The sequence below is a fragment of the Antechinus flavipes genome, chromosome 5, assembly GCF_016432865.1.
Source record: "Antechinus flavipes isolate AdamAnt ecotype Samford, QLD, Australia chromosome 5, AdamAnt_v2, whole genome shotgun sequence".
NCBI lineage: Eukaryota > Metazoa > Chordata > Mammalia > Dasyuromorphia > Dasyuridae > Antechinus > Antechinus flavipes.
The window spans coordinates 219789813-219802860 of record NC_067402.1 but is presented as its reverse complement, the minus strand read 5'-3'; the positions used below and the strand labels follow the sequence as shown (position 1 = coordinate 219802860).

The window sequence follows — 13048 nt, the reverse complement described above, 5'->3', positions numbered from 1 at the left end:
GAATAGGGCAAGTAGGAGGATCCAGAGGTTTTGACGCTTCTTCAAATAGCACTGAGGAGATTGAAACTAAGAATAAAAATCACTCCCAGAATCTTCTTTTAGTCCCCTGAAAGGTTTCTTCCATTTGCTAATGTATCTATATCAAAGGGCTGAATCTGGTAGGTTGCTTTTAATATGAGGGAAAGAATTGTCTGAGTCACTGAGGTTCACACAGCCAATATGTTTAAGGGGATAGATTGAAACTCATACCTTCATGACTCAGAAGCCAAATAAATATTTAACTATTAATCCAGGCAGCCTCACCAAGGTATAAATTATAGAGAATATGTTGCATTAGCAGAAAAAATTCCCCAGTGAGACTTCCTTACACCAATGAAAGCAAAGATCTAATGAGAAATTATAAGGACAAATTTCCTAACCACTGGTTATGCAAAAAATAAATAAAAATAATTTTAAGGGAAATCCAAAAGACAATAGCAAAGGAGAATGCTTCCAAAAAACCCAGGGCCAAATCATCCCAACTCCACCAGAAATTGTCAGGGAAACTAGTAGCCTATAAGGTTGTTTTTTGTTTGTTTTGTTTTGCTTTGCTTTTCAGATAGAAAACAGAGGGCTCTCCTTAGCTTCAGAGTGCACAGAAACCTTTAGGGTGATCAGAAAGCCACAGAATGAGGCCCAGCATTGTACTGTGCCATATCCTCAAACAAACTAGAAGCTACAGCTCCTAGTTGCCAAGCACTCTGTTTTGAGAGGCCACTAAAGATTCAGTACTTTGAATCTCAAAAATAGAACAAGTGCCTTGCTCAAGCAGATGTAACTATCTGACCCAAACACTTAGCTAGGAATAGAATCTGGCCCTGGCACAAAACCTCAGATCAGGAACTAAAATCAAAAGATGAGTAAAATTTAAAACATGTAGCAACCAGTATCAAAAAGTCTTGCAACCCTAACATCATAACAACTGAAAAAAAGTCTCAAAGGAAAAATGGATTTTTCACAAGGATTAAATGAAGCAAGATGACAAAAAGGTAAGGACTAAAAGCTCTCAAAATCTTTTGGTTCAAATTGGTTTCTAAAAAAAGATTTAAAGCTTTAGAAAAAAAGAATTGGAAAAATAATTATTTTAGGAGGGAAAATGATAAACCTTATCTAAAGACGGGATTGTCATGGAAACTAAAAGATACCAAAAAGAAAGTAATGATTGCAACAAACAGTCGAAAAAATTAGGATAAAATCAAATGTTGAAAATATAGAAGAAAATGTAAAATATATAGTCTTAAAAAATACCAACCTATAAAATAAGTTGAAAGATCATTTTAAGGTCACTAGACATCCTAAAAATCATGATCAAGAAAAAATTAAGTATGCACGCAGTATTTCAAAAAATCATAATAGAAAATTTACCAGTTCTATCAGAGGGATAATGGCCAAAATAAAGACAGAAAGACTCCACTAATCTCCTCCTAAAATAATTTTTTCTAAAAAGACAAATAAAGAGGCAGCTAGGTGAAAAAGTGGATAGTGCACTGTCCCTAAAGTCAGGGGACCTGAGTTGAAATCTGGCCTTATACACTTGACATTTACTTGCTGTGTGACCTAAATATTATAGAAGAAATCCAGGGTTTACATATTAAAGAAAAGAATATTACATATTAAAGAAAAGATACTATACATCCAGAATGGAGCACCAAAAGACCAAAAGACCATAATCAAAATTTTTAAAAAGGCAACTTAGCAGTAACCATTATAAAAATTGGAATATTCTACTGCAAAAAAGCAAAATATACAGGCTTACAAACAAGTACAACTTGACCTGCAAAGTTGGGTGGTTATTGAGGTTTTATTTTATTTTTAATTTTCCTAGTATGAGAAAAATTAATCTTTAATGGAATAGAGGACTTTTAGATATTTTTAATGAACAGACTGAAGTTGAATAAGAAATATTAAAAAAAAAAAAGAAAAGAAAAGAAAAGAAAGAAATTCTCTTGTACAATTTGGAACTATGCCCAAAGGGCTATGAAATTGTGTATGCCCTTTAACCCAGTAGTACTACTATTAGGTTTGTATCTCAAGGAAATCATAAAGGAGGGAAAAGAATCCACATCTACAAAACTGTTTGTAGCAGCTCTTTTTATGGTAGCAAAGAATTGGAAAATAAATAGATGGCCATCAGTTGGGGAATGGCTGAATAAGTTATGGTATATGAAAGTATTGGAATATTACTGTTCCATAAAAATTGATGAACAAGCTGATTTTTAAAAGGCCTAGAAAGATTTACATGAACTGATGCTGAGTGAAATGAAAGAATCAGGAATACATTGTACACAATAAAGCAAAATTGTGTATGATCGATTTGGTTCTACTCAGTGGTTCAGTGATCCAAGGCAATTCCAATAAACTTTGGGTTTTTGTTTATTTTGGGGTTTTTACTTCTTGATCTGATTTTTCTTGTCCAGCAAGATAATTGTATAAATATATATACCTATATTGGATTTAACATATATTTTTGTCAATAAATTTTGGATAGAAAATACTATCTGTATCAAGAAAAAGAACTATGGAGATTGAATGTAAATAAACATTTGCTATACTTCTCTTTTCTGATTTTTTTTCTCTCCTGTGTTTTTTCCCTTTTATCCTAATTTTTCTCTCCCAATATAATTCATAAGGAAATGTATATTTAAAAAGTTAATGTATGTGTATAACCAGAAAAAAATAAAATAATTATTAAAGAAAAAAATAGAGCTTCAATCCCAATGTAATGATAGAATATTTATAAACTTATCTCCATTCACTAACAAACTGACTCTTACCTCTCCCATCCTTATCCCTTATTCCTCTTCTTTTCACTTTCAGAGCCCACCAAAGTCACAATGAAAAACCTCAGCACATTAACTGACTTCATCCTGATCGGTCTAACAGATGCTCCTGAATTCCAGGTTGTGCTTTTTCTCTTTCTCTTTCTCACTTACCTATTCAGTGTCATTGGCAATCTGACCATCATCACCCTCAGCCTGTTGGATTCCCACCTCCAGACTCCTATGTATTTCTTCCTTCGGAATTTCTCCATCTTAGAAATTCTCTTCACATCTATTTTTACTCCCAGACTCCTACACAGTATCTCAACAGGAAATAAAACCATTAGTTTTGTAGGCTGTTTCACTCAGTATTTTTTTGCTATATTCCTGGGAGCCACAGAGTTTTATTTTCTAGCTGCCATGTCCTATGATCGCTATGTTGCCATCTGCAAACCCCTACATTATACAACCATTATGAGCAGCAAAGTTTGTATCTTACTCATCTTTTGCTCTTGGTTGGCTGGGTTCTTAATGTCTCTAATAGCAGTTACCATGGCAAGTCAACAAGATTTCTGTAAGAATAATGTCATAAACCATTATTACTGTGATACTGCTCCCCTTATCAAACTTTCTTGTTCAGACACAGGCCTTATAGAGCTGGTTGACTCCATCTTAGCTGTGATAACCCTTGTAATAACCCTGGTGCTTGTAATGCTCTCTTATATCAACATCATTAGAACAATTCTCAGATTTCCTTCTGCTCAACAGAGGAAGAAAGCCTTTTCTACCTGTTCCTCCCACATGATTGTCATCTCTCTCTCCTATGGGAGCTGCTTCTTCATGTACATCAAGCCCTCTGCAAAGGATGATATTTCCTTCAACAAGGGAGTGGCTGTGCTCAATACCTCAATAAGCCCTATGATGAACCCCTTCATTTACACCTTGAGAAACAAGCAAGTGATACAAGCCTTCAAGGACTTGGTCCAAAAGATTATGGATCATTGATAAGATGAAGAATTCAAAACTGCATAGAAAAATAGGGAAGAGGAAAAGAGCTTTCTAAATATTAAATCATGTTCAATGTTTGGATTAATTACAGGGTATTAATGGACAAGCTATATGATGTCCAGAGGAGGATAACCAATATGGGAAGGGGGAATATGAGTGTGGTCACCTGAGGATATTTTAAAAGGATTGAGAAAATATAGTTCATAGAAAAGAAGACAATTCAAAATCTTTAAATATGTGGAAAGTGTTCGTGTGAAATAGGTATTAACTTTCCTTTACTTTACAGACAATAGCTATTAGACCAAAAAAGAAAGAGATTCAAGATTTTAGTTCAATAATAGGAAGAATTCTCTAAGAATTAAGGCTAACTAAAACCACAAAATATTGCTTCAGGAGGGAAGAGATAATATCTAAAAAAAAAAAAAAATCAAGGAGTGTGAGAGAAGATTGTATTGGGGGGAAAAGAAGAGGAAGAAGTGGAATGGTGCAAATGATCTGCCATAAAAGAGACAAGAAAAAGCTTTTACATGAGGGAAAGAGGGGGAGGGGATAAAAAGTGAGTAAACTTTATTTTCTGCAGAACTGACTCAAAGAGGAAATAACATACATGCTCAAATATGAGTATAGAAATGCATCTTGTTCTACAATAAAGTAGGAGGAGAAGAGATTATGAAAAGGAAGGAGGGTGATAGAAAAGAGGGCACATTGATGGAGGAGATGGTCAGAAATTGAGGAGAGACAGGGTGAAAGATAAGAGAGAATAGAATAAACGGGGGAGGGGGAATGTAGTTAGTGATAGTAGTAATTATGAAAAGAATTTTTTATTATAGCTTTTTATTTACAAGATATATGCATAGGTAATTTTTCAGCATTGATAGTCGCAAATCCTTTTATTCCAACTTTTTCCCTCTTTTCCCCCATCCCTTCCCCCAGATGGCAAGTTGACCAATACATATTAAATATGTTAAAGTATAAGTTAAAATACAATATATGTATACATGTCCAAACAGTTATTTTGCTATGTAAAAAGAGTCAGACTTTGAAATAGTGTACAATTAGCCTGTGAAGGAAATCAAAAATGCAGGTGGACAAAAATAGAGAGATTGGGAATTCTATGTAGTGGTTCATAGTCATCTCCCAGAGTTCTTTTTCTGGATGTAGCTGGTTCAGTTCATTACTGCTCTATTGGAACTGATTTGGTTCATCTCATTGTTGAAGAGGGCCACATCCATCAGAATTGATCATCATATAGTATTGTTGTTGAAGTATATAATGATCTTCTGGTCCTGCTCATTATGAAAATAATTTTGGAACAAGCTTCTCTGATGAAGGCCTTATTTCTCAAGTGTATAGAGAATTGAGTAAAATTTATAAAAAAATAAATGAGCCATTCCCCAATTGATAAATGATCAAAAGACATGATCTGTGCCTAAAGGATTATAGAATCATGCTTATCCTTTGGGCCAACAATTCTGCTACTAGGCATGAATCCCAAAAGAGATTTTTTTAAAGGAAAATAACTTATGTATAGAAGCTCTTTTCACAAGGCAAAGAATTGGACATTGAAGGGGTGTCCATCAGTTGAGGAATAGCTGACTAAATTGTGGTATGTGATTATAAAGGAATATTATTTTCTATAAGAAATGATGATCAGGATGCTATCAGAAAAACTGGGAAAGTCTTCCACAAGCTCTAGGAAAGTGAAATATACAGTGTACATATTATACCAAAGTTGTGGGATGATCAGCTGTGAATGACTTCACTATTCACTATTCATATAATGATCCAAGACTGTTATGGGAGCAACCAGCTCATGGCTGCTGGGTGTTATGGGAGACCTGGCAGTGGTTGCTGGGGATCCAACTCAGACCAGCAAAATGGATTCCTTCCTGTGAGAGGATGATAAAGATACAGGAGATTGTTTTGTGCCAGTACCCACTAAAAATACCCAATATAATAGCTTCCCTCCACTAAGGTCTTTGCAGATGGACCTAGGTAGCTCACTCAGCTACCAGGACCTTCTGCCCACTGAGAAGTTCTCAAAGTTTCCAATAGATCTGCCACTATAGAAGTCAGTCTCTTCTTTAAACTGCTTTCTAACCAACAATAAACGTTCATTTTGCAACTAATAATTTAGGAATGAGTGAATTCTTTCATTCCTAAAACCTGAGGACGATTTAAAGGGGATTCTTAATAACTCTTTTATTGCCACTAACCTCTAGAATACTAGGAATTGAAACCACTTAAACCGCATCATTATAACATATAAAATTGAATAATAAATATTTAACAGAAATGAAAGCAGATCTGGTTGGTATTAATAAACAAAGGTTTGACTTTCTAATGAAATTTCTATCATAAAAATTAAAAATATTGAACGTACTGTCCCTTTAAGTTACTGCCCCTTCGTAAAAAACAATTGAGTACTGAAAGGTGTAGAAAAATAATTTTCCCATGAAAACAGTTAAATTGATAAAGTATGTACATAAAGTATTTTGTTTTTTATAGATGAACATCTGGATCACTGAAAGAAGAAAAGAAGTTTGGTTGAATAAAAATTGTTAAAATATCTGCATAAAAAATCAGTTTTCAAATAGCATTAGAGCAATTGGGAATAAAAGATAAAATGCAACATAAATAAAAAACTTAAATGACTGAATAAAGAATGTAAAATGATCTTTCATTTACATATGAATAATTTCATATCTTAAAAGGGCAGAGAAAGGACTTTTATTTATTAAAAATTGTTAATATGTAAGTATGAAAAAAGTTTTAGTGACACTGAGTACAATGAAGGTCTGTTTTAAGAACTTTCTACAGGATATTATGATCCTTTGGCACATTTACATAAAACTGTTTTAGAGGATCAAACTCAAAAGTTAATATCATAATTATTTAGAACTGAAGAATGGGAAAATTTGGTGAGTTGCTGTCTCATAAATGAAAGGTGATCCAGTAAATACTAGAGTTTCTGAGATAGGCCACTAAAATAGAGAGGTGGAATGAAAAACATTATTGCTGAGACTAAGACTGAAGTGCTGAAAAGCTACAAGCATTAAAGGAAAAATTAGCAGATCAAAATGTAGATTTGTAAAAGATATTTAAAGAGCCTAGCAACAGAAGTCAGATGACAAGAAAGGTGCTAGTTCATGCTTAGCTAAATAAAGACTTCACTTGTGGTATAAAGGAAGAGAATCTCAGGTCAATATATCGCCTTTCAGCTGTATCCAGAGTAGTAATTCCCACTTGGTGGTTGGATTAACCCCTTGGATGTTCTTGATGCCAGTCTAAGAGCTTCATGCTAGAAATTCTTTAAGGGCACCTTAAGCAGTAAATGAAAGCCAAAATATGTGACAAATATATTTTTCTGTGTATCAACGTGTAGGCATGTATTTGAAGCACTCTATGTTTCTTTCTGTATTAAATTAAAACCATTGTGATTATATACATAATTATGTTGGGGTTCCAGCAGAAATTATACCAAATTCTGACCATATCCGATTAAAAGAGCTTTATCAGTTTCTCAATCTGTCATAAAATTTTTTCCAAACCTCCACAAGGGTTCAACATTTAAATATAAACTAATTTCCAACCATCAGACATATACACATTTGTATTCTGTACACTATACCAGTGTTGTTCCCTTGTTCCTTTCTGTTACTTTGTAATCATACCTCATCAGCTAAATATCATGTGTTCAAGATGTTACAAATATTTTCATTCTTGTACCATATGATTTCTGGTCATGTGCATTACAAAATATCTTGAAACCATCACGGACCATCACATAATTCTGCAGAAACAAACTTTATATTGCATCTCAGTATAGTATTAAGGCTATTTTCTAATTTCAAAAAGAAACCTTTTCTTTTGTCTTGAAACTTACAATCAAAACATGAAAGCTGTATTTATAAGTCTAGTGGGTTTTTTAGATAGAAAAATAAGATTTTAAAATACACAATATTAAATCAATTATTTCCGATTAAATAAAAAAGTAGTAAAGTGACTAATGCTTCAAATTTAATAATTAACAAACTGAAAAATGGGGAAGCTCGGCCTACTGCATAAAAATTAATTTCACCATATGACAAAGGAATTGTCAATTATTTTTCACATATTTGGAAACAGTTCCATCAAGATGTTAGAAATAATACATCTTTCTAAGAATACAATGTCTCATTAGATACATGCTGTCTGGTGATGTTAAATAACTAATACTAGAACAAGTTCAAAAAAGTAATGAATACATCTTACAATTACATGAGATAATTGATATTTTAATTGTATTTGTAATAGATCTGAATTGTACTATTTTGTCATCATTTTAACAGGATGTATAACTGATGGAGATATTTTTATTTGTTTTTAATAATGCATCCTTTGGGGGAAGGGGCATCAATTGATCTTTTTGTACAATTTGCACAAGTAGAACAAAATCAATGACCAAGAAATTTGGGATCGTTGTTTCACATATTGAAAATTTTGTGAGAAACAAAATATCTTAACAAGAACTCCACTGATTCACTAATGAAAGCAGTTATTGCTCACCCCATGAAAACAACAAAGGCAGTATTTTATTTTCTATCCTGAAGGGCAAGTCCCTTCCCTTCCTTTCAGAGAACAGATTGTTTGGTCATTTCTTTTCCCAGTTACAGTTTTCCTGATGTGCTCATTGTATATTTTTCCTAACTATGTATAAGCATGTCCCCCCCTCCCTCATAAGTCACATTTCCTGTTAATGAGGCTTCAATTACATGGAGGGTGTGTCAACTACTATGTGTAAGACTTATTAAGTAAGTGTCCTGTTATTGATCCTAGCTAGTTTAAACTAGTTTTAGGCTGAGTCCTCTTATCAGAATCTTTGTGTTTGAATAAATTCTCTAAAGATTATAAATTATGGAGAATTGCACTGGTATAAGGAATTTCCACTTTAGGAGTTACCAATACTAAAGAATTCACTAGGCCATATAGTCCGTGTCCTTATCATTCATCAATCTCACTTATGCTCATCTTGGAAATGAAGTCACCAAAGAACAAACACTACATTGATTCAACCTAAAGGATCTTCTCAAGTTCTTTGTAGAATTTCTTTGACTCTTTAACCAATGTATAAGATGACAAGTAAGCTTCAAATATTTTTCAAGAGTTTTTTTTTTTAATCCTTACTACATAGTAATAAAAGATGAGCAAATGGTCCACACTATGATATTTCTCATCGCCTTTGAATAAATGATAAAAATCTACTCTACTAATTCTTTTATTTGCATCTTCAGGTAAAACCTATGAGTTGTCCTTCAATCATACCCTTTTGATTTCTGGTTTCATTAATATAGACCACCCAGATAGAAGAGGAAATAAATTACTTAAACAGTCCCATTTTAGAAAAAGAAATAGAACAAGCTATTAACCAACTCCCTAAGAAAAAATCCCCAGGACCAAAATGATTTACATGTGAATTCTACCAAATATTTAAAAAACTAACTCCAACACTATATAAACTATTTGAAAAAATAGGGAATGAAAGAGTCCTACCAAATTCCTTTTATGACACAGACATGGTACTGATACCTAAACCAGGTAGGTCAAAAACAGAGAAAGAAAATTATAGACCAATCTCCCTAATGAATATTGATGCAAAAATCTTAAATAAAATATTAGCAAAAAGATTATATAAAATCATCCCTAGACCATGACCAAGTAGCATTTATACCAGGAATGCAGGGCTGGTTCAATATTAGGAAAACTATTGACATAATTGACTATATCAATAACCAAATTAACAAAAACCATATGATCATCTCAATAGATGCAGAAAAAGCATTTGATAAAATCCAACACCCATTCCTATTGAAAACACTAGAGAGTATAGGAATAAATGGACTTTTCTTTAAAATAATCAGTAGCATCTATTTAAAACCATCACTAAGCATCACATGTAATGGGGATAAACTGGATCCATTCCCAAAAAGATCAGGAGTGAAACAAGGTTGCCCACTATCACCATTACTATTCAATTTTGTATTAGAAATGCTAGCTTTGGCAATAAGAGATGAAAAGAGATTAAAGGAATTAGAATAGGTAATGAGGAAACCAAATTATCACTCTTTGCAGATGATATGATGGTATATTAGAAAATCCCAGAGAATCTAGTAAAAAGTTATTAGAAAAAATCCACAATTTTAGCAAAGTTGCAGGATACAAAATAAATCCACATAAATTATCAGCATTCTTATACATCACTAACAAAATCCAACAGCAAGAGATACAAAGAAAAATTCCATTTAAAATAACTGTTGATAATATAAAATATTTGGGAATTTACTTGCCAAGGGAAAGTCAGGAGCTATATAAGCAAAACTACAAAACACTTTCTATACAAATAAAGTCAGATCTAAGCAATTGGAAAAATATCAAGTACTTTTGGATAGGTTGAGCAAATATAATAAAGATGACAATATGCCCTAAACTAATCTATTTATTTAGTGCTATACCAATCCAACTCCCAAAAAAGTTTTATTGAATTAGAAAAAATAACAACAAAATTCATCTGAAAGAACAAAAGGTCAAGAATTTCAAAGAAATTAATGAAGAGAAAAGCAAATGAAAGTGGCCTAGCTGTACCAAATCTAAAACTATATTATAAAGCAGCAGTTATCAAAACCATTTGGTAGTAGCTAAGAAATAGACTAGTTGATCAGTGGAATAGGTTAGGCTAACAGGACAAAATAGCCAGTGACTGTAACAATCTAGTATTTGACAAACCAAAAAGTCCCACCTTTGGGGATAAGAATTCACTATTTGACAAAAACTTCTGGGAAAATTGGAAATGAGTATGGCAGAAAATAGGCATATTTTCTAACTAACTAACACCGTATACCAAGATAAGGTTGAAATGGATTCATGATCTAGACATAAAGAATGATATTATAAACAAATTAGAAGAATATAGGATAGTTTACCTCTCAGATTTGTGGAGGAAGGAATTTGTGATCAAAGAAGAAGTAGAGATCATTATTGAATGCAAATATATAATTTTGATTATATTAAGTTAAAAGGTTTTTCTACAAACAAAAACTGCATATAAGATTAGAAGGGAAGCAATAAACTGGGAAAGCATTTTTACATCCAAAGGATCTGATAAAGGAAGCATTTGTAAAATATATAGAGAATTGACTCAAAGTTATAATAGTTCAAGCCATTCTCCAATTGATAAATGGTCAAAGAATATGAACAAACAATTTTCAGATGAAGAAATTGAAACTATTTGTAACCACATGAAAAGGTGCTAAAAAATCACTATTGACCAGAGAAATGCAAATTAAGACAACTCTGAGATATCACTATACACTTGTCAGATTGGATAAGATGACAGGAAAAAATAATCACGGATGTTGAAGGGGATGTGGGAAAACTGGGGCACTGATACATTGTTGGTGGAACTGTGAATGGATCCAATCATTCTGGAGAGCAGTTTGGAACTATGCTCAAAAAGTCATCAAATTGTGCATACCTTTTAATCCAGCTGTGTTTCTACTGGTATTATATGCCAAAGAGATCTTGAGAGGGGAAAGGACCCACATGTGCAAAAATGTTTGTGGCAGCTTTCTTTGTAGTGGCAAGAAACTGAAAACTGAGTGGATGCCCATCAATTGGAGAATGGCTGAATAAGTTGTGGTATATGAATGCTATGGAATACTATTGTTCTGCAAGAAAAGACCAGACGAATGATTTCAGAGAGGCTTGGAGAGCCCTACATGAACTGAGGCAAAGTGAAATGAGCAGAACCAGGAGACCATTATACATGGCAACAACAAGACTATAATGATGATCAATTCTGACAGACATGGCTCTCTTCAACATTGAGATGATTCAAACCAGTTCCACTTGTGCAGTGATGAAGAGAACCATCTATACCCAGCAAGAGAACCATGGGAACAGAGGGTGGAACACAGTATATCATTCTCATTCTCTTTGTTGTTATTTGCTTGCATTTTGTTTGGGTTTTTTCTCAGTTTTTCTTCCTTTTTGATCTGATTTTTCTTGCACAACCAGATAATTGCATAAATATGTATACTCATATTGGATCTATCATGTATTTCAACATATTTAACATGCATTGGACTACCTGCCAGATAGGGCAGGGGGTGGGGGAAGAATGGGAAAATTTGCAACAAAAGGTTATGCAAGGGTCAATGTTGGAAAAAATTACCTATGCATATGCTCTGTAAATAAAAAAGCTTTAATTTTTAAAAAATGACTTGAATTTTTTTTACTAAAAATAAAAATAAAAATATCTTGGCAATTCAGCTTGTAAAATTCCCCCAATATTTCCCACCATCTATTTGTGTGAAATAGAATTTTCACTTCCTTCTTGTTTTAAACCCAAATAAATAAATTCCATGCAAAAACACAAAAATTGTGTTTATCTAGTATTAAGCCAAATATTGCAAAACTTTGAATATCAAAATTAAACTATTATCATATTATGTTAAATAATCTTCAAGTTGTAGATTATTTCATTAAAATATTATCTATATTCAAAAAAATCAAAAATGAGGCAATTTAATGCAGTCTTGCACATAATGGCAAGCATGGGAGGTCCTCCGGGATTCTTTTTTTTTTAATTCTTTGGAATGTTTCACATAAAATAGTCATAATTCTTTTATAATTTTGTATTTAGCCTTTTGTAATTATACATAAACAAATTTTATATTTTACATTTACATTCATGTAATATAAATTTTAATTTATATCTTTGTGGGCAAAAGTTATCACTATAGTTTTTGTATGAATCTAATAAATCTAAAAAAATTATGAAAAGAGTATTTTCTGGGTGTTTTTTGGTTTGTTGATTTTGGGGGTTTTTTGCTAACAATTGGGATTAAGTAACTTGCCCAAAGTCACCCAGCTAGGAAGTGTTAAGTGTCTGAGGCCAGATTTGAACTCACATTCTCTCAATTCCAGGGCCAGTGCTCTATCCATTGTGCCATCTAGCTGCCCTAGGAAGTTGTTGAAAGCTACAATATTTGTTGTTGTTGTTTGCTAGTTTTTTTTTTTTTTCTCATGGCTTGAATAACCAAAAAAAAAAAAAAAAAAAAAAAAAAAAAAAAAAACCCTGGGAAGCATTGACCTAGAGTACAATACTAATGACTCCTCAGAGATGTGCCTATTCTTCTTCTGTCCCCTTCTGGTTTGAGAGGGAAAAGTAGAAAGAAGAAAGATTTTCATTTGTTTTGCCATAT

General features: G+C 32.8%; 1 protein-coding gene across 1 annotated transcript; it reads left to right on the top strand.

The window, feature by feature from the left end:
• The first annotated feature begins 2674 nt into the window (after positions 1 to 2674).
• On the top strand, positions 2675 to 5188 carry LOC127564803 (olfactory receptor 2AP1-like). The gene has a single exon (XM_052001570.1). The coding sequence runs from the start codon at positions 2874 to 2876 to the stop codon at positions 3801 to 3803; it is 930 nt and encodes a 309-aa protein (XP_051857530.1). The 5' UTR covers positions 2675 to 2873; the 3' UTR covers positions 3804 to 5188.
• The last annotated feature ends 7860 nt before the right edge of the window (positions 5189 to 13048 follow it).

What these genes read in the sequence shown, in the direction of transcription:
- LOC127564803 (XM_052001570.1), top strand. Translation starts at nt 2,874, where the DNA reads ATGAAAAACCTCAGCACATTAACTGACTTCATCCTGATCGGTCTAACA.